The sequence below is a fragment of the Coloeus monedula genome (assembly GCF_965178545.1).
Source record: "Coloeus monedula genome assembly, chromosome: 3".
Classification (NCBI taxonomy): domain Eukaryota; kingdom Metazoa; phylum Chordata; class Aves; order Passeriformes; family Corvidae; genus Coloeus; species Coloeus monedula.
Window position 1 is genome coordinate 40,787,642 of NC_138783.1, and position 23,146 is coordinate 40,810,787.

Sequence of the window (23,146 nt, forward strand, 5' to 3'; positions counted from 1 at the left end):
TGTCACCATGCTGTCGAAATAAAAACTATAACTGCTTTGTAGTGGAATTTAAATTCAAATATACTTTGCTTAAAATTTTCTCCTTTTCTTGTTTCTACAATTGGATAATTATAGGATAGAGTAAGAAATTTTGTTTTGTATTGCAAAAAATGTTTAAAGCACTTTCAGTGTGGAGTTGTGAATGACTAGACCTTACAGACCTCAACAGTTCAAAAATCAAAAATAATTATGAGAATCTAATATATCTCTCCTTATACTTTTACAGGAACTTCATTTTCATTTCAGTATCTCTAATTTTTTTTCCTCCCCTATCTGTCTCACTTAGTGGTGTGCAATTTTACACTGATGATCCCAAATTGCAGCACCTTTCAAACTTCTTTATGTTTAGCTTTCGGTGATACTGGACATTGCTCAGGAGAAGATACCAGCAGAAACGGATGTTTCAGTAAACATTTCAGTTAATTCTGAAGAATTCTACCTGACAAAGGAATTCATCTTCTATGAAGAAAACCCATGCAGTAAAGCTTTTAATTCAAAGCCATATAATTCTTTATTTCCGGTACATTTTATAGTTAAAATAATTTCATTTTATGCATATTACAAAACATCCCTTTCTTTTAAATGTTACAGCCCATAGCCAAACTGAGATAGCAGAAGCTTTGTTATGAATTCTTATATGTACTGATATAAGCAAACTTACAGCAGATCCTTGTTCTGACCTTACTTTCTCTCCTTTTGCCTCTGCAGAAAATGCCAGTGAAAATACTGACAATATGGTACCAGCATATAACTCCATTTCAATCATTACTTCTATTGTAGGTTTCATCTGGTATTTAAAATATCCTTGCAGGTTTTTTCTTGAAAATATATTCTTCTTACAACATTTCTACAGGAAATAAATTTGACATATAGAATAAATTAAATTAAAATAATCTCATTCTCCCTCCTTTAGATCTTCGTGAATCTCAGAATTACTGCTACTAGCAAATTGACTAAATTTAAACTGAAGTATGCATTCAACTGGTTCACAATTTTTAAGTCAAAGGACTGTTTGTCAGAACTTAATTACAAGTGACTTGGAAGAGTAATGTACCTTGTTGCAGCCTCCTCAGATGGAGGAAGCAGAAACAAACTTTGCAGACTTCTGTTGCTCATAATTAACATCCCGATCTTAAACAAACAGACATTCACCACTGTATTTTGAAGGAAGTGCAATGTCTCAGTATTATTTATTGTGGGCAAAACATAGAGTATCCTTAAATAATATTTATCTATTTTGAAACCATTTTTACTAGTTGCTCTACTGGAAATTCCCTTGAATATATGCCAGGGAATGTCACTATTTTTGCCCTTGTTGTTCTTTGTTCTGCATTATACAATGAAAGTTAAATTCCAAAAATATCACCAATGAAAGACAACACAAACAACAAAGAATGAACATTGCCAAGTAAATCTCGATTTCTTTGAGTCTAATTACTCATAAGAATGTATTTAATGGTGCAAGAAGATTCCTGAATTTACTGCCTATATACACATCTGTGTGTGTGTGTGTGTGTGCGTGTGTGTCTGTGCGTGCATGTGTGAAACAAAGGAAATAAAGACAGCAGCAAGTTTCTGTTCTGTAACTTTCTATAATGTGTTACATGTTTTTTAAACCCTAAATTTAAATTTTCAAATTCACTTCCTCACAGGTCTTGAATTTAGGTAAGTTGCAGTGAAATACAGGTCTACTATTTTTTCAATACTGATTGTGAGCTAGTGAATCTCTTTCAGGAACATTTCAAAAGTATATATGAAAAGATATTCTAGATCATGTTCAGACAAAATCAGGATTCAAGTCCCATCAGCACTGACTACTCAAAAAAAACCTCCAAATACTTCTCTAAGTGCTTTGAAAATGTGATTAAACTATGTATATTGAAGTAAGAAAAACTTTTTAGTGGTCCTTAGCAATTCTTTTTTTAATGCTATCAGTTATGTGGGTTTCATTAGGACGAGATGTTCTGCCAGCAGCTGGACCTGTCAGGCAGTACATTAGCTTTCCAGATTAAATGTCTTGCATTTTATTCTTGGAGTGAGTTATGTGTGAGAAGAAGTATTTTGGTAGTCTCGTGCTAGTCAACAGTGACCTTCAAGGGTGGGCTGTCCTGACATACCAGGCATCATCTGTTTATATTCAGGTAAGCTACTATCTAACTTACAAAAGTGTTTCCTCTCCAAATACAGCTCTAGAAAATTCTCTGAAATTCATCATCATAGGTTTTTTTTATTATTAGGTACCTAAAAAAAAAAAAAAAGTCATGATCTTTTATTCATCCGAGATCCACCATCCCCTCTAGATACGCACAATGATTCTTTAGAGGTCCCCAGAGAGTTCTTTACTCTCTGAATACAGGAAGGATGACAGAAGATTCAGATCAAAGGCCAGAACTGATTTAAAGCAGAAGTGTAGCAATCACTTTCAACTTACCTCAGCAGCTGCAGTGCTCACCTACAATGTAGGATAACTTTGTTTATCTGTCTCAGACCAGAACCCAAAATCACACTTTCTCCTTAAAAGCATGCTATACCTGCAGGTGGCTGTTAGGTGGGGTCAAGATATGTTTAAGCCTCTTTCTGAGGTAGAGGAGCCAGGAGCACAGAAATGCTGTGACAAACAAATAAGCACCTGGATATGTAGGGCCCAATTTAGGGTGTCTCAAGTAGCCCAAATGTTTTCTTCTTTCATTGAATTGAATCCTGCTCTGGAAATGAACAGAGGTTCCCTCAGGTGAACCTCTGTCAATGGCTTAAGCCAATGCACTGAATTGGTTACTGGAAAGGGAAAAGCTAAATAACAGGCATGCACCCTCTGGACCAGGTTTCCCTCCATGTGGGCAACGACACAGACAGTGGTAAATCCTTAAAAGCCGCTGCAATATTTTCTGGAAGACAGTGATCAGAGCCCATAGTAGCAGAAGATACATAGGCTGATGCATCTCAAGGACGTCTAGAAGAGAAAACATCTTTTCGCAGAAGCTGGTAACTATTCTGGGACCAGGCTTGCAAAAATGTGCTACCTCAAGTGCAGTCCCATGACAGAAATTAGGTATGTCTGATGATCACAGAAGTAGTTTCAGTGGAGTGAATGAAAACAACAAAAATCACCACTATGGACTTACATTCCTGACACCCAAGTCATTACCTGATTTCATTTCATCTATGTCTTCTATTGTTTGCTCACCCAAGGAAATGCAGAATACCTGTTTGTCATGCAAACAAGAATGTTTACATGAGAATGTAGATACACAGTCAACAAATGTTTTCCTCATCACATGACAACAAGAGCCATTTAAGAAGTAGAATTAAGTAGAAGTAAGAAGCAATTTATGATTTTTATGAACGTCAATCCTGTCCTTGACATCAGTCCAAGAATAATTTTCCCATGTCATGTGCATTTTCTGGCTACCAGCCTTTACTAATCCACCCAGATCTTCAACTCACAGCGAATATTAAGTAGCAGAGGAGCAGAACAGCAGAATGCTACAGCTTGGCTGGTTTTCCCCCTATCATTGGCACACCAGTAGTCGAGTTGTCTCTGTACTGATTTTTCACAAAGAAGTGATTACCTATGCAGAAGGCTCTAATACAGGATAAATATGCATGTCATGTTCTGACACTAATGATATGATCACAAACATGGGTACCAAACACCCAAGTACCATCCAGGAGACCTGCCTCTCACAGATGTTTCAGGTGATCTTGTAGCCAGCAATGTGTCAGCTTTTCTTGAGACAACGCCTGCTTGATGAATTAATTTGTTTTTTAAAGCAAGAATTCCAAAAGAGCTTATTATATTCTTAGTTCCCATCATGCTGTTGAAATCTGAAGCTATCTGTGCTTTTGTGTTTTCACTACAAAGGATATCTAAATGATCCCATGCTTCAACTATGTTTCACTGTAAAGATGTTTAGAACTAGAAATACTTTTATCATAAAGAGGTTGACACCATGAAAGGGCTGACCCCTACTACCTTACACTGTTCCACTTAGCTACACTATTTTTCACTTTGTGTTTATTTAACTCAATACAAAATCTAGTACTCAGTAGCTGGGAGGTTTTGAAGAACACCAGCAGAAGTCATAGATAAGAGCAAAAGGCTACTTCTTACATTTACTTTTGGCAAAAAAATCTCTTTTCTCTTAAAACACACAGTTTCTAATGAACTCATTTGAAGCACTGCTTTGCCATAGGCTGCAATAAAGAAAAGCTTGAGTAGAAAAACCTCCTACCAAAGTCAGTTATTGTTATTATGTTATTATGCTCTTTCTTCTGCAAGTTTGGAGTGTTGGCTGGAGAAAAGCATCTGTAGTTCAGCAAAGAAAAATAGTGCAAGTTGAGAACACCATACAAGAGTCTAACTTGCTTTCACAAAAGTCATCATGAGGCTTCCTATAGTCAATTACAGGTAAAGATCCCTTTCACATACACTGAGATAAGCAGTTGTCCTGGGTCAGCAGCAGCTTCCAAGAATAACAGAGTTTCTTGAAGAGTAGAGGATCAGTGAAAAATCTGCTGTAATACTCATCTCATATGGATGGGCACAGTGCTTCAGATATTTAGAACAGAGTGATTTTTGTTATATAACAAAATATACCATATTGGTAAAGATGATAGTGACACCACAGACACCAGAATAGTTATTTTTCATGGTTATCTATTTCCTGCATGACATTCCTTTTTAGAAGCATCATGACTGAATTAGGAATACAAAGTTGTGAAGCAAAAGGATTGGTTTACATCTGTGAAAGCTTCAGTGCCTAATCAACAGTACCAAGTTTCCAGGATTTAATGTTTATTTAATAAATTAAATCTTTTTATCATAACAAATTACTGGTTTCAGTAACATTAAGTTGTCAAATTAATTCCATCAACTCTTATTTGTAAATTAGTCTTGCAAAGCTGGCTTACAATTCATTACAACCAAAAGAGTAAGTCGTTTTGGTTTCAAACTACTCAGATAGAAGCTGGATGCTGCATTATGCACTGCCAGTCTATGGAGCAGCAAGGTCATCTCCAAACTTTCTTTTTTTAAAATTTCTCCACCTACTTGCAAAGGAACAAAGACTATCATTCCCAAAATTACTTACTCAGTGTTTGAATTTCTGCAATGTAAACAGTATAAAGGTAGTGATAATGACAATACAAGGTAACTAAGCCTGAGAGAGTGTGGCTAAGATGACATTTAGGTCTCTTCCAGGGAACAGCAATGCAGTAGCCAGGCAAGTTTGCTCAAGTTTTGAATGTGAGGTGCTAACTAATGACATGTGCCATCTTCTAAAACAGAAAAGATTTCAAATAAATAAAATGCACAGAAATTATTTATTCTTGATTCCTTTTATTTATCAGTGTTCATATAAAGGATCATTTCAGCACATCTAGTCCCCTCAACAATTTATATATTTTTAGATAGATAGATAGATAGATAGATAGATGGACACAGAGATAGATATATAGATATCACTCTCTACAGCTACCTGGAAAAAGGCTGTAGTGAGGCAGGGGTCAGTCCCTTCTCCCACGTAACAAGCATCAGGATGAGAGAAAATGGACTCAAGTTGCACCTGGAGAGCTTTAGATTACATATTAGGAAAACTTTCTTCCCTGAAAGAGTAGTAAGGCATTGGAATATGCTTCCCAGGGAATTGGTGGAATCACCAACCATGGAAGTGTTCAAAAGGTGCGCAGATGTGGAATTGGTGGGGAACATAATGGGCCTAAGTTAATGATTGGACTCCGGGATCTTATAGGTCTTTTCCAACCTCAATGATTCCATGATTTCATAATTATCATAAGAGTACTTTATAAAATATTTTTATATTTATATTTTTATGTCTATTATAAAGTATAGTTTAGGAGAAATAATGTATTGGTGTATTGGTGTCAGTTATATTACAAACAGACCTGTGCTCTCTAAGCATACAATTAACTTTGTTTACAGTTCTATCTTGTTCCTGTACACTTAATGATTTTAGTAGATTTAGATGCCTGTTATTTTCTGGGTATTTTAGTAATAGTTTACTTACTGTTGTTTGCTTTTATTATCTTTTCACTTCTTCTGCTCAAATTGTGTTTTCTATTGTTATGGATGTCAATTGACATTGTGATTTTCTAAGGGAAAAAAATAAGGTCCAGTCCTTTTAATTCTCTGCATCAATGCTGTATACCCTTGGAAACTTATTAGCATACACAGAGCTAATTAAAATCCTTTGACCAGTACAAATATTAGTACCAAAAAAAAAAAAAAAAAAAAAAAAAAAAAAAAAAAAAACCATAGCAGAAAGCTTCTTTAAAATTGAGATGAAAATCAGCTTCCTTCTACAATATATGTGTTTTAAGACTGTGCCCTGAGAGCTAACCAAATTCACTGTGCATGCCTAGTGTAAGTTAAATGAGCATTGAGATCAAACAGCTACCTGCAAGCTGTAAGACCTTGAAATGAAGCAGAGCACAATCCTATAGTGTGAAGGGATGAAAGCCTTTGTGACTACAATCTGTGGTTTGAGTACACATTTTGTGGTCTAAAAATAAAATAAAAAGGTTAAAGCTATTCATCTTATAGACTGGCAAAACTAGCAATCTAAGCAACAAATAAACTATTACACTTTATTTTTTGAGAAGTAATGTTTCCTCTGAACTCCAGTGACCCGGAGCAAATATAACACAGGAACTGCTGGTTAGGTTGACCACCCTGCTCCTTTCTGTTGAGGTATTGCCAATAAAACTTAAAGACAAGTACTTGGGTTTAAAGGCTTTCAAACACATTATTAAATGGAACGTAAACAAGGTCAGCAGCTTCTTGCTGGTCCTTGAAATTACATTTGAGCTGTAGCAAAGGCCAGGAAGATGCCCTGAGCACAGACCCCATTATTTGGACTCACAGAATTGTCCATAATACCAAACAGTTCCCTGAGGCCAGCGGGTACAGCAGAGTTCCCATTCACACAGTTACATTCCTAGTCCCACTCCCCTCAGGATGGGCATGGCAAACTGCCTGTTAGGATTTGCCCCAGCCCACAGTAATCCATGAATTGTGCCAAAGCACTGGCTGGAAAAATCATAACTTCACAGGGCTGGAATTATGATGGGGTCTGTCTGCCAACATAAGAGCAGATAGGATCAGGGCTAGAGTTCAGATCTGCACTTTGGCCCTCTTCAGCGCATCATCTGACGTATTTATAACATTGGAAGATAGTTTATTACTGTAGATGGAGAATCAGCCCTTCAGCCCACAGACTTCATCAACATATTTCCAGCAATTTGATCTTTTAATAGGACCTCTTTTTTTTAATATTTAATGATATGAAAGGGAAATATATTCATATCTTTAAAAAGCTTTTTTTTTCAAGAGTTTCAAAATGATTCTCTGTTCTAAGAAGCTTTTTTTACAAGCATCAACTTATAGGTATGGACTTATTTCAGTCAAAAAGTGCCTAGAAGCAAATATAAAATTTGAGATCAGATGTGATGATGTTTATTAACTCAGTTCCTGAAAGAGACACATGAAGCCTTGGAGTGCTGGTGCCCACAGGAGGACTGCAGGGAGTGAAGGAAACAGCACGGACCAGGGCTGGGACAGCCGGCAAGGGATGCCCTACAGCACTAAAGGTAGTCAGCAGGCCATGCCAAAGAAAGGGACATTTCCAAAACTCAGTCTCTTACTCTATTTGGGACCTGCTGGCAACATCATCCATGATCAATTCATAGGCTACTTGTGCTTTTACACCTTAGATGAAATTCTAGTTCCCTGTGCTGTCCGTACATTTGTGTCAACAACTACTGCTACACACAAATCCAGCTCAGAGGTTCTGGACTGCAGTCTGGAATCTGAGCTCACAAAAATCAGCAGCTCTCAAGGTTGTCTCGTTCCAAGTCATTATTTTTAGGTTTTCACAGGGCAGAAAAGTCATCAGGGCAAAGGGACACAACATGACATTGGTATCACTAAAGGATTTCTCAGGCAGGACACCAGGGATTTCTCTTGACCCTCATCCCTGAAATTAGTTGACACTATTCAGGCTGAAATAGTCAATCAATTTCTTCTCTTTCTTACATGCCAACCCTGAGCCTAACCTTCCTGTTTTCCCTGACACTGACTGGGTTATAATCTCTCCTTCTGCCCACATCCCTTATGTACCTTATAGAAACCACTCATGGAGGGACTGGGGTTATGGATGTATCCACTAACACCAGAGTTTCTCTAGCATCTACTATACATCCAAATTTCTTTCCATCATCCCTCCCACCATGTGCGAACACATCATCTGTCATTGCTGGGTACAGCAAAGGAATTTATACTGCAACAGCCAAGCTCCTGTTTTATGCAGCCATTTTATCTGACTTTTCCCAAATTCTGTAGTTACTGCCACTTTCTTATGCTCTTTTTCTTGACCTCTCATCTTCTTGATGACAAGCCAGTGCACCTTGTCATTCGTAAAGCAAAACTCTTCAGGTCAAGAAATCTGTTTGTGAACTGCTACATAGCAGGCTTCTTAGCTGTTTGGTAAAAATAAGAATTCTCCTGGCCAGGCAGCAGTGGAGTAAATCAGGGCATATCCTGGGATTCACAGGAAAGGGCACTGCCTCACTGAATGACTACAGCTATTATTGGTAATTGTTTTTCAAGAATTCTCACATTAACATTGTATCGTGGCAAGCAATCTAACGACCTCTCATTCCAATCATAAAAAGATACATAAAACAAATTTGCCAAAAATGCATTCATGCATGTCCTGAAATGAAGTATCAATCCATGGAATTGCTCTGAAAGGAGATAACTGACTAATATCCTTGTCAGTGGGTTCCCAGTGCTCCCAGAGTTGTATAAGAGCCTATCACAGCCCCAAATGTCTTCTTCATGAAGGTCGACTGAACAATAGTGCATTTATGACCAGTCATTTTCTGTGTAGTTTCCAGATAAGCATTTGAACAGACCATGCATTTTTTCCTCAATTGGCTATTCTCAGCTAAAAAATTGTTTTAGAGATGCTGAGCAATAACACAGCCCTTGGGAGAAAAGCCTTTCTGCATTAGCCATCTGACTGACACCATGAATGATTACATCCAAGCACCAAATTTAATGAGATTTCTACAAAAATGAGTGACATCTGCATAACACTCGTGTCCTGGCTAACTGTCATACGTTTGTCATCACTGAGGCTTTTGTCCTTTATTAATCCACTTTCAAGAATGCCTGCTGTTGGAAACTGAAATGCTTTTTAGCAGTCACCCTGCAGACTGTAAGAGCACACATCTCCAAAAGCATAATGACACATTGTCATGCCTAGGAACGCATTTAAAACACTTAAAAAACATGAGAGAACTCTGACAACAAAATATGTTGAGAATTTAGCTGGGGATATATGCATAAATATTATTTTACGTCCTTTAATATAAGCAATGTCCATGTTCTTTTGTTATAATATAGTGGCTAGAAACTCTTTAACAATATTCAGAGTGCATGGGAGAAATACTATCATAAAGGAAATGTACTAAAGTATTTCCCTATAATTTTGTTTGTGCTTGGGACCATTACGGTCTAGGGCTCCAACCCAGTAAAAGCATATGATTGTATCAAAACCCCAGCTTTCCTCTAAACTTTCCCTCATGGCTACAAATAAAAATTTCACTAATATTTTCCTACATCAACAGATAGCCTGAAACAGTAGAGGATGAAGATTGAAGAATCACCCTATTTTATTAAATTAGCCCCAGGACTTTCTGTTCTGAGACAAAGATCTGACCTGGCGCTCCCCAGCAAAGAACAGAAAGCACTCGGCAGGAAGGCAGGAGTGCAGAGAACATGTAGTACTGCCATGTTTCCTTCAAGGAAGAAAAGCAAGACATTTCCACTGCAAATGAAGTGGGACTCCAGAAGGCCAAGAGCTGCAAGGTGTCCAATGGAAGGCACTTCCATTTTATTCCAGTCATTATTTGCAGCTTGATGAAAGCCACTGACAGCAGCAAAGTCAAGCCTGGTGGGTGGGCAGAGCAAGGGAAGAGGAGAGATTCCCAGTAATGAAGCTGCTCATTGCCCATGAAAGTGGAAAACCTTGTTCCTCCTATGGCCCAGAGTCATATCCCGAGCTCCTGTGAAGACTGCAGTGTGTTGTGAAGACAATATTCTTCCATCATACATCCATAGCACTAAGGTTTACTGAATTGAATCTCCTGAATTTCAAACATTTGCTTCTCTTTCTTGTTGTTATTACTTCTAAATGCCATGTATTTCCAACACTTTAATGTCAATTGGTTGCTTGTAGATCGTTGCAAATAGAGGCAAGGGAATAGCTCTCTCATTTGTAGGATTCAACATTTCTTTCACTCTGAAGATATTGAGTCCAACTATTGCAAAATTCTGATCCTACTGCTGTCACAGTTCATGTAACCATGTTTTAGCTGAAGGCATATCAGAAGAAACATAAAGCTGTTTGCAGCTGCAAATGACAAAAAATCACAGTATATAAAAATACTTCTGTTAATGGGGTTTTTTAGCCTTTGATGTTCAGATAAATTTGTTTCTACTCTTGGACTAAGAAACCTAGCCAGTAAAAGATTTGATTGCATGAAATAGCACTAAAATATAAAAATGCTGAAGCCTGTAGTGCAGAAATACTGCTGCAACTTCCTCTTCAAATGAAGGCACCAGATCCCTGTGTTTGCCACCTTGATCTGCAGGTGCTGAGCTCTGACATTTCAGCAAGCGGGACCACACCACTCACCACAGCTCCAAGGAATGGAGGTTTTCAAAGGTCCTACTCCACTACAGCTCATGATACCTTCAAACAGCACTGGGCTCCATCAAAAGTGTACCAGCAATGGCTTTCTATTAATGAAGTTTTGTTTCCATCACCACCCTTCCTGCAGTTCCATTTTGGGAGGAAGTGTCCATAAGCACATCTCTGATTTCACAGTCCTCCATCTTTGTAGGAGCAGAAGCAAAACATCAGCCTTCAATAGCAAGAGGATGGAAAACAATTAGAAGGGCCTTGGATGACCAAAAAAAATACATATTTTTCATAAAAATTTTAGATATTAATAATATGAATATCTTATGGAAGTATCAAGTTCTCCCCTCTAGGACTTATATAAGCTTTTAAGTATAAGAAATCACAAGAAATAGGTTTGTTTTGCATGTGTACATGACAGAGACACATATTTTCCCCAAAACATCTGCTAAAAACAGCTATGGAGGAGAACGCTGAACCAGAACAAACTTGCCTCCAATTCAGTTTGGAAAGTGTAAATGGACAATGTTTTCAAACACCAGCCATATCAATTATCAAGAAGAATAAGAAAACTATGGGTGGGAGTGGGACGTCAAAGACACATTTTCTTTGCAAAGTCATGTTTGTTACCAGAGACCTCACTTATTGCAGCAGTCACATGGCCTATACAAATGGTGATTAGTATATTCTCATTTAGAGCAGCTAAATGGAAAAAATAATCCTCTATTTTTCAAATTAAGAAGTTTTCATGGGATTTTCTTTTTGTTTTTAATGGTCCCCTTGTAATTTCCAGCTTTTGAAATATTTAGGTTTGGGTTTTTATTTTAGTTTTAGTGGCTTTCAACCAGACAGTGGGACTTCCAGCAGGAATCCAGGCAAGTTCTCTGAATGAGTGAATTTGAGAACAAGGATGAATGCTGTGTTCTTGATTCAGGTATTAGTAATATTACTGCTCTTCATGATGCACATTCTCCTGTGCTTCATTTTGTTTACTAGCTCTCTTTCCCGCTGACAAGCCTCAAACAAAGAGAAGATGTGATTGTGACTGTTCAGTCTAGCCTGGATGCTTCGTAAAGTTCCTCTTTTTTTCCTCTAATTTTAGGTTCAGAACAATTATAATGGAGTTTTGCAGGTGTTTTTTAATCTGTTTCTATTTCTAGTTCTTCTGCTGTCACTCTGACAAGTTAATTGATGTTCACTCACACAGCAGCTAATGAATAGCAACAATCACAGCTTACCATCAGAAATCGTGGAAATGAGGTATCTCCATGATGTAGTACTGTGTATCTTAACTCTCATATTTCATGGATATTGAACTCCACTGGGTCCCCACAGAATGCATCTCCTGTGTTATTGCTGCACATCCACAATGATGGTGTAGTCTGTTTGATTATTCCACTTTATTTCTAGGTCCTCCTGGTCCCCCAGGGGTTGTAATAGTGGAGGAAATTACAGACACCACAGCAACACTCTCCTGGAGTCCTGGGGCAGACAATCACAGCCCTATCTCCCTCTACAACCTGCAAGCACGCAGTCCATTTTCTCTTGGCTGGCAGACCGTAAAAACAGGTGAGAAAAACTTTCAAACAGCACAAGTAGACTGTTCAAAACCCCTGATCATAACAGTAATAACCACTGGCAACTACAGGAACAGATACTCTTAAGAAAACAATGGCAAATTAAAAGCACTGATTTTTTTTTTTTTTCTTTTTTTTATTCCTTTTGTGTTACTTAGCAACAGCTCTGAAAGGACAGCACAAAGACTCCTGCCATGATGCATCTGTGAATAAGCAGAAAGCTCTCCCCTAAATCCTTCAATCTGTGTCTTTTCAGGAATACTACAGTGCCAAAACCTAGCTACGATTTCTGACATATTAGATCCTTGATGTCGGTTATTTCTAATGACCATGTTATATCACAAAGTCCGCTTTCTATTGAGATACTGCAGGTCAGCTTCATATTTCTGAGTGACCTGTACACTTCTTTCTCTCTGCAGTTCCAGATCTCATAAGTGGTGACATGGAGTCTGCTATGGCTGTGGAACTGAACCCTTGGGTGGAGTATGAGTTCAGAGTAGTAGCAACCAATAAAATTGGGACTGGAGACCCAAGTGCACCATCGAGAGTGATCAGAACCAATGAAGCAGGTAAGGAAAGGATAAAAAGGTTGTTTTTACAGCACTATCAGAAACAAGAGCTGCTCTAATATAACAATAGACAGGATCTCTGTTCACTGGTACACATCTGTGTGTCCAGTCATCTCTGTTCCAGGGTGATATTCTTTGAAGTGGGGAGACAGTTTTAATTACAGGAATATTGTCTAACTTACAGAAACTTCAAATAAAACTATTCCTTGCTCTTCTACTCCATCTGAGCTGCCTTACTTTTCATCTTACACGTAAGCTATTCCTGCCTTCTCTCTGATAGACTTCTGCTGCTCTTAAATTAGGCTGCATCTCAGTCTCTTCAAACAACTTCACCTAAGTGACATCTTCCCCCATATTTTTCATAACTTTTCTCATGACAGTGCATGGAATTTTTTCAGCAAGATACGGAAGTCATAAAAAGCTGCTTAATTTAAAATACCTTGTATTCTAAGTGTTTCTATGTCCTGCACACTCTACAATGAACGGTTACTACCTTTTAATAAATTTCATTGTATTTCTAATTAGAATGATACTGTGGGGGACATGAAATCAAAATATCCTATTTGGGTATCTTGAAAGTTACAATGGACTCATAAGATTTGGAATCATTGACAATAACTTGGGCAGAATGATGGGAGATAAGAACTAGGAATGGAGAAAAATACCTAGGTACTTAGAAAGACATATTTAAGAAGCAGAAAGAGATAGAGATAGGATTCGGACAAAGCCTCAGATGAGAACTACATGTGAGAACACTTTCAGATTATTCTTCATTCTTCTTTGTTACTTAGGATGCCTAGACAGATTACTTTGTGTTTTGATGTTTCATCAACTGAATAATTTTTAAGTAGCTTATTGCACCACTGTGAACACCTCATGCCTTCCTCCTCAGTGACCTCCCCACAGGCACTGGGAGCTGCTGTTAGGTCCCCGCAAGGCCATCTCTGGTCTGGGCTGAACAAGCCCAGCTTCCCCAGCCTCGCCTCACAAGGCAAGTTCTCCAGCCACTCCCCCACCCCAGGGGCCTCCCCCTGAATTTGTACTAGTTGATCAAAGTTTTCCACATTTTGGCACTCAAAATTGGATGCCCTATTTCAGATGAAGTCTAACAAACCTATCTGCAGTTGTAATATTTATGTTTTTCTACTTTAAATAACTGTGTAGTTGCTAGCTGATACTAAATTTCACTGTACAATCACAGAACAGCACTGAGGTGATTTGATTCCCATTCATGCATGTTGAAAGAAGCTTCCTTTCAAACTCTCTCCCTCACCTTCAACCTCCCCACAGTGTGAAACTCAATACCTTGATAGCAGAAGCTTGAGATGCTCCATACTTTGTTCCATTAAGAAAATGAGGAAATGAAAATGAAATAAGAAGCACAAGGTACTTTCATCTGAAATTATTTAAAAAGAAACCTCCCTTTTATCACTACCATTATTCTTTCCTTAATTTTCTGTACTGTATTTCATTGGCATTACAAATTCTTCTGGACCCTAATGTTTGAACAACTTTTCTATTTATTCGGATGATACATATCAGAAAGGACAAAAACATTCTGGAAAAAGTTTATCCTGTAATAGGTTGCACACCTGGTATTATGCTCTTTCAGACTGAGGAATATTTTCCCTTTTTTTACAAGGATGGTTCAGTACTTTAATCGACCAGGTGTAGCTAAACCATGAGCTAAAGTTCTTCTGACAAACTGAAATTTGAAAATGTTAGATTTCATCCATCTGTCATGTTTTTAAGCTCTTTCTTCTTCTTTCCCAATGTTCAACAAACTCTATTTGCTAAAACATAGTCTTACAACTCAAGTGAAATTCTTCTTCATGCATATTCATTTTCACTATTCTTCACAACTTTACTGCTGCAAAAATAAATTGATAAATCATAATACTGATCAGCAAAAACAAAATTGTGGGAAAAGACAAAGCGTGCAGTGTGTGATGAATTTTCATCCAGTGCTTGGTATTCATTTCTGGGTAACATTCTACTGTTATTGCTATCATAAAGAACAGAGTCTTTAACTCAAGAAACAATAATCTGAATTCCAGCACATGGGGCTTCTCCTGAAAAACAACACTGCAGCTAGTAATAATGCAGGTCTTCTTGAATAATAAATCAGTAACATATTCGTTCAAATAGGAAAAAGACCATAACAGATTCTTATTTGCACTTTCATATTCCCAGGTAGGAATACCTTTTTTTCTACCAGTTACAGCTGCACAAATGTCATGTTAGAAAAGTGTGGTTTGTAGCACGGCATGGAAATCCAGACAGGTGCCAGTATTTCAAAGAAACAGGAGGTGAATTTATTCAGTGTGCCTGCCTAATAGGGCACAGCAGAAGTCTGTTGCTATTGCACTAATTTCAAAAGACCTTTCTTCAAGAAAAGGTTCAGTTTCCATTTCAGTTGCAAATGGTTTGGGGTTTTAGGGTGGGATGGCTAATAAAAAAGATGGATGCAGCATCCATTTTTTATTCTATAGAGGAGGTGAGAAAAGTTAAAACAAGGAAAAACTTTCCAAATTGTTAGAATCTGAACAGAGTTGTTAAATTGGAGCAATAACACAATGGACCCTGCTTTAAATAAAGAACCAAATAAATAAAGAAACCCCTAATTGTTGCACATACGATTATTTGAAAAATGGCATACTGCTTATAATATGTTTGGTACTCTTGAAGTGTCAGAGTCTTCATGATCTGTTTCATTCAGACAGTCAGTTTTTCCTGAACTTCAGATATTCCTGAAGTTCAGAGCCTGTTGCCTCTGTATTTTGAAAGGCCTTTCACTGATTTTGGGAATTATCACACTTGGCATAGTTTTCAGATGCCAAAGAGAGAGGAAACCTGTAATAGTTTTCATTCGCTTACAACAGTTTTCATATGGGTTTTCAAATTAGCATATCATTGCCTATAATAGTGAACCCATTGATCCATTATTTTTCACAATAACTCTATTACTGATTTTTTTTATCTGAAAGCTTCAAGAGAAACTGTCCATTAGCATGATGCCCAGTTCTAATATCACAGTTCTCATTTCTTAAAGGACATTTATGTTAAAGAACATCATATTTTAGAAAGAACATGGCATGAGCCTCTACTCATGACCCAGATAGAGTAACCTGGCTATTTGCACTGATGGTAGATATGGCCCACAAGTGCAAACAGGCAGGTTGCCCCTGCACTGGGAGGAAATCCAGAAATATCCATCTCCTAGCTGAGAAAGTGACTGTGACACCTATTCAGGTAAGAGTTGAGATCCATCAGGCTGAATGCTAGCTGTGTAGACCACCCACAGAGGCAGCAAATGTGTGATTCTGGTTCCATTATTTTACACTTAAATGGAAATCTGCATCTGTAGTTTAATGGCACAAGAAAATTTGACTGGAGACTAAAGTCTTTTTTTATCCCCACTCCTCACTTATTTTATCACTTCTTACCCAGGATAGTAACAATGCCTTATATTAGTCCATTATCTAAAAAAACCTATGAAAATAATAATTCAGATGGTGTAAGGAAACCGACAGAATAATAAGCAGGTTTCCACTTGCTTTATTTTTTTTTAATTAAACTCTAATCTTGTTACTTAGCTCATATTTAGTTAACATGATTGCTTTTCATTGCTACTTCCATTGGAACAGATAACACCACAATTTTCTGGCACATCTAGCTTACAGCCAGCTGCTGCATTTCTGTCAGTTCTAGCCTTGATACATATTTTACAGGTCCACAAGGTGAAAAGAGCCAATAACATGAATTTAAACATGTCTGGCATTCCACTAAGACAGTCGGGGCATTTGAAGCCTGGGGGCAAAGCATCAATTATATTATCTATTCATGGGGAAACATGGAGAGAGGGAAATTGAGTAGAATCAAAGTTTAACCTGCTAATCATGCATGCAAACTTGATTTTATGAGGTAACAATGGAATGCACTCTATTAGTAGCAGACTGTACACTGGCTTTATTTTTAATAAGTCCTTATGTTCCATTAAGTTGCCCTTATTCTCACAGCAAAAAAAGAAATGTCTCTGTCCCAGGAAAAGTTACGCATTTTAGACTGGCTTTATTTTCAGGGGGTTTTATGTTGTTGGGGGTACTGTTTTATTTATGATTTGTATAAAAGAAGTTCCAGCTTTTCCCATAATCATAATTATTTTTGCACTAGGAAAAACAAAAATGGATAACCTCCTCTATCTGGGATATCTGCAGATAATGGCATGGTCTACTAATGTCTTTGCAGAAAACGTGCTTTTCCATGAAGAAAAACAAAAGGAGAAAGTAGTCTGTAATCATTGACTGGAAGCTACTTAGACATTGAATTGTAGGCTCAAACTAATATTGACAAGGAATCCAAATGCATGTGTTAGTAGAAGATGTAACAGAAAAGCACCTGCATTTGTCCCTTAGCATGTATGTATGGCACAGCATTCAGATTTCAGTGCTATAGGTGGTGATTTGGAGACTATTCAGGCAGAGTCCTGCAATCACATATGACCCTCTTGTCAGTGAATAGCACTGAATTCAATCTCCTATTTAATTATAAACATTAATAATACAGAGGAAATTAGAACAACATTTCAGATGCTGAGACCAGTAGAGGCATCCTTGTTTTCCAGTAGTCAAATATGTGTGTCATCCACTTCTGAGATGCTGGCATGCTGCACATTTCATTCCTGAACAGATGACACGTGACTTGTTATTCTGGGAGGGTGACAACTTGATGGCTGGTCTTTTACAGAGTAAAAGGGTTTTCACTTAACACCCCCCTGTTTCCTAGATGTGTACTGCAGGAGGTATATAGAGATACACACACACAAATGCATAGCTATAGAAGGTGAATGGAAAGCAAGTGAGGAGAAAAAACTGAATGTGCTATAGCTTTGGTCTCACATGAAGAAGTTCTGCCAAGCTGGTGACAAGCCCTCCTTCCTCCACTCATACCTTTTCTACAGCTAAAAAGTGTTGTTTTTAAAACTACATAGGTATCTTAAGTTATAAAAAGCTTTAAAATAAGTAACAGCAACTGTACCTTGAGCAAAGGTACAAGTCATTTCTTAAGGACTAAAGCCAAGTCTAATTTATCTCCAAAAAAGTGTAGCAATATCAATATTTTCCTTAATTTTTCTTTGTTTGACAAAAGTTTCAGAATTTATTCAAAAAATATCCATGTGGAAAATATCTTAAAGAATACAGGATTCATGCCAGTAATAAAGACCTTGTGAATTAAGTATGGAATTGGGATTTGGGAATCTGGTCTCAATTGCTTTTGAGAAAACTGTATATTTGTGCAACTCAGGTAAGCATCTCAGTCAAAAAACACTAGGTTAGTAAGAGTCTTCTCTTTGACCTCCTTTTCTCTCATTTATTCCCTGTTAAAGGATAGGGACTAAATCTAGATACAGATTTCTACTGTAAAAATGCAATCAATTATACTTAATTGTAATAAATTATAATTTTGGCTGCTAAATACTTTTATTCTGCCCAAAAATTAAGACAGACTACAAAATTAAGAATCTGTATTTTCTCTTCGTAATAAACAAAACACACGCAATTTAAATAAGCCACTAGACATTTCCTTGGGGAAAAAACCAAACAAACCAAAACAAAAACCAGAAAAACACTTTAAAATTATTAACTATTCATTCAATAACATTTTTAAAAATTTATTTACAAGACTGGAATGTTAAAAAGAGCATGAACTGGCTTACAAGTACTTTCAGCTTTCCCAGGTTCAGTGTGATATTTTCTTTTCCTTTTTATTAGGAAAGGAATCTACAGATAGTTTAAATCCTTTTTTTAGTTCTACTCACTGATGTAAAAGCACAGAGTGTAAAACTGCTTTTAAACAAAATGCTGATTTATTTTCTTTTGCAAATTAGAACTAAAATAATAATTTTGGAATAAAATTAAAAATCTCTGTCAACTCAAGCTGAAATACTCTCTCTCATCTGTCTTTCTAGTTTTAATTTTTCTATTTTTAAAAACCGAAGCAAAATAAAAATTATACATTTTTTCAAAATCAAATTGATATGCTTCATTTTTTATAATGTCAAAATGAAATATTTAATAAGTATTAATATTTTTCCCAAAGTACCAAAAATATTTGAATCAGCTCATCTTTGCAGTCCACCATTTTAATTTAAAAAATTTAAAAAAAACTAAACTAAAAAAAAACCCCACAGATAATCCATCAGCCATGCAGACTGAAAAGAAAGGAAGTTTTAAGATCTAATTAAATCACCCTAAAGCACAGAGCAATTTTTAAAATGCTGGACACAGTGGAAGTCTGGAAGAAAAGTGAACATCTACCCCACATATTTGTGATTTCATAGCTATGCTATTACCCACTATTTCAAAAACTGCTCCATTAAAATGTTTTACACTTAAATATAGGTTTAAAATACACAGGTGACACTGTCAGCACTTTTCAGCACTCTATAACCACTGTTCCCATACATAAAACCCTCAGTAACAGCAATTCTGTGCATATCTTTTGTCGTAAATTAAAACTCTCAGCTTTTCATCCATATTCAGCTTGTAATGATAAGATATGCATGAATTATTAAACAATTGGCCATGGCTTCATGTGTAAGTTTATCCTTCCATATCACCTTTTCTTCCTTTATATCTGAAGTATCTTGTCAAATGCTTTGTAGGACTGCTGAAGGCTACATTCTCCGTACCTGTTCTTAGAGAAAATGCTAATGGGTTTTTTGCTTGGTTTAGAGGAGATAAGTTTTAATAGAGTTTAATTTGACTTTCATTTCCAGCATATCACAGTAATTTCACGAAAATGGAAAACATCCTGCTGTTTGCATTTGAATCAAACTCCTGGCAGGTTCATTCCAAGATTTCTGTTTGTTTGCATTAAGTGGAGGTTTCAACATCAACCTGTGCCAGCATCCAGCCTGTTTTTTACTGTGAACTGCAGCTAGTCACCATGTCTTTCAGACACACTGTTCTTAGTGCTATTTGTTGTTCACATTACCAGAATGATGGAGAGACCTGCCTTTTAACTTCCAACTTTACCAGTGGCTAAGAAAAGAAAAAAAGGAAAGAAAGAAGAGGTGACTTGATCCCAAAGAGCTTACAGTCCAAGGATAAAGCAGGAGACAAGTGAGAAGAGGTAGCAAAGGGGCTAATGAGAAGGTGTTGATCAGAATTAGACATATGATCCAGCTAAGCATAGCCACCATTTATGAACCTAAAGATCAGTTTTAAGCCAAGGAGTAATCTGGTTTCCAGCACGTGACATTTTCTCATCTTGCAGTTCAATGAGATGTTGAATACTAACACAGCAAAGAGCTGGGGTGTATTTATTCAGAAGAAACAATACCAAACTTCTCAGTTTTGAATAAAGAGGTCTTAATGTCCTTGTTCCTCAGGCACACATACCCTGTTTCCAGGAGCCAAGTTCAGCCATCATATTTGTATATTTGGTGCAAGTGCAACTCCATGAGTGTCACTGCTGGGAATCAACAGCATAAAGATTGGGAAGTCATTAATTGCGTGGCAATAAACTTAGGCCATGAGTGAGTAAACTCAGATATAACACTGATGTAAAGGTGGTGCTGCTGAAAGCGTGGCTGATGTACAGCCTTGGTGCCTAGCAAAAATGTTTTCTTTTAATAGTTTTCTTCACTTAATAGTTACTCATTTCAAACTGTCTCCTTCTAACTGTGTATACCGTGCTTTGCTGCAGTGCAGAGGAAATTTATTCTTTTGACACATTTATTCTTTTAATGGTTATTCATTTGAAAGAGTTTCACTGTGTGAGTGTACATTTTAGTTTGGTGCAAAAGAAATTCATCGTTTTGACAGTTTTATTCTTTTAACGTTTATTCATTTAAATAGGGCCACAGTCTGCAATGTTGTTAACAAGAAAACTCTAGAAAGAGGATGCTGCAGGTTAAATAAGTCCATCATGTTGGATGCTTCAAAGGAGTACAGCATACTCTCTCATTTCTAATGTGGCAGGCACCTACATAAAAGCTTCATTTGTCTCTGTAATTTACCCAAAAATACCTCAGACAGGCAAGAGAAAAATGTGTGCTAAACAAGGTTTAAATATGCTCAATTAGAGATGGCATCATAATTTTTGGACGTTAATTAACTGTCAGATGAGTCTTCATCTGCATCTTTCGTGCTAGAACATTCGGCACAGTGTTGCACACTGATTGTATTCTTTCCATTCCTTTTTTAAAGCCAGAGGGAAATTCTGTTTCTGAAAGAAAAAATTCATTATGTTTTTGCCAGGTCAAAGGCAGGGAGGGAAGGCAGGTAGGAAGGCAGGGAGGGAGCGAGGGAGGAAGGAAGGAAGGAAGGAAGGAAGGAAGGAAGGAAGGAAGGAAGGGACTACACAAATGAATTCTGAAGTCTTAGGTGGGCTGACAGGATGTAATAAAAACTGCATTTTCAGTGACTTAAGCTATTAGTGACCAACAGAGGAAACAAAGAGGATGGTGTACATTTATTTAAATGCATTTTATTTTGTATAGTTCAAAGCCACAGTGCTACTCAGTAAATAAGCTAAACAACATGCAATAAGGCCTAAACACTTAAAATCTCACAGTACATTTCTCCCAATGACCTATGTACTGCTGTAAAGAAGAAAAGAAAAAGTTTATATCTTAGGACATATTTAATCAAATACAGAATGCAAGTATTACCTCCTCACAGTAAATAAACTCAAGACATTGGCCATTTGAGGAGTTTCATTAGAGGTACTAAACAAGGAAAAAGAAATTATACAATTCCAAAGGAACAATTTACATTTCTGGTTTTTCAAAAGATGATAATCCAAATCAAAATGGTGATGATAGTTATAATTTACTTTAAAGAATTTCATCAGCTGCTCATGTTTATTAAACTATAATTATGAGCTCAATTTTTCAAGAACTGTGGGTAATACTGCTTCCAGCATTTTTTAAGAAACAATGAGGGATGTTTAAGGTTGGTTGCTTTAAAATTTCTGAAAATTGGCTCCCTGGTAGAGCAGTGAAAAATAGATTTACAGTAATTAAAACATTCTAAATCACTAACTACCTAAAAACAATAGAGACATTACTAATTATGTCCTAAGATTTCACCTGAAATCTGAAATATGTCAGATTTCCTGGCATTTCAAGTTGTTTGCTAAAAAATGACAAACATTAACAAGATCATTCCTGTTTTATCTCTTATGTGATCTGTACACTGAAATTTTTACCAATCTGCATAAGACCTCATGCTTAAGCAATTTTGTATTCCAATATTATTTTTTTTCTCAGCATATGCTTTGAGTTTTCTAGCTTATGTGTGCAATTCTCTGAAATGAAGCTTGAGCAAATTTTCTTTCCTACAGAGTGCTATGTTTTTACTTCTGTTCTGATTTAATAGCCCCATGTCTTCTGCAGAAACTTATTACTGTGGGGAAAACTTCAATAACTTGGATATTCTGGTTTGTTTTGTTTTGTTTTTCCTTTTTGCACACAGTTCCAAAGACACCTCCAGCTAATGTAAGCGGCAGAAGTGGAAGGCGACATGAATTAGTAATAGCATGGGAGGTAAGGGACTTTTCTGTTTACAGGTTTTGTTTAATGTTAACTTCTTCAAGGACAAAGTAAAGAGTACCTACTGGGTTTTCCTTACAACAAATCTTGTCAACACACGAACACAAAACACTGCTCTTAAATATGTTCTAAAATTTCAAAGTACTGTTCATTTTCATGAGGTTTGAGTAGAAGACATTATGGCATTTGCTCCAAAGTTCTACCAATTCATCAGGCTTTTCTTCCTGATCTACTGTTTGGGTTTATTTGATTTTTCTGGAACTTATGCAAACACCGGATGAAATAATAGCTAAGAGAAGAGAAGAAAGCCATGTAAATTTTTTTAAACTTCAATTAAGAAATAATTATTTTTAATTGTTGAATAAAAATATGAAACTAAAGAGACTCTTGAGAACATATTTGTGGTGCAAGATGCAACACAGACATATGGTCATGCCAGTGGGCAGTTGGAGGAGTGGGAGTTGCTTTCTCTGCTAATCATAAAAAACAGTACAACAGAGACTTTTCTTAAGGAGTTTTCAAAACTTCTAGATTCATCATAAACAGTTTCAGATTCATAAAAATTCATATATATACACACACATATGCATGCCAATTTGAGGAGCAATTCAGATAGTAGGAGACACACCAAATTCTACTTGTTTCAACTGGCAAATTTAAGGATGTCTAAAGAGA

At 36.8% G+C, this 23,146-nt stretch overlaps 1 protein-coding gene across 2 annotated transcripts in view; it reads left to right on the forward strand.

The window, feature by feature from the left end:
* CNTN5 (contactin 5) overlaps positions 1–23,146 on the forward strand; it is a gene marked incomplete at both ends in the record, with an annotated part of 320,395 nt that overhangs the window by 272,588 nt on the left and 24,661 nt on the right. For both annotated transcript variants that reach the window (XM_082279212.1, XM_082279213.1), the window contains 3 exons: positions 12,177–12,335; positions 12,763–12,912; positions 22,395–22,465. In XM_082279212.1, coding sequence (XP_082135338.1) covers positions 12,177–12,335; positions 12,763–12,912; positions 22,395–22,465 — 380 coding nt within the window. The remainder of the gene's footprint in view (positions 1–12,176; positions 12,336–12,762; positions 12,913–22,394; positions 22,466–23,146) is intronic.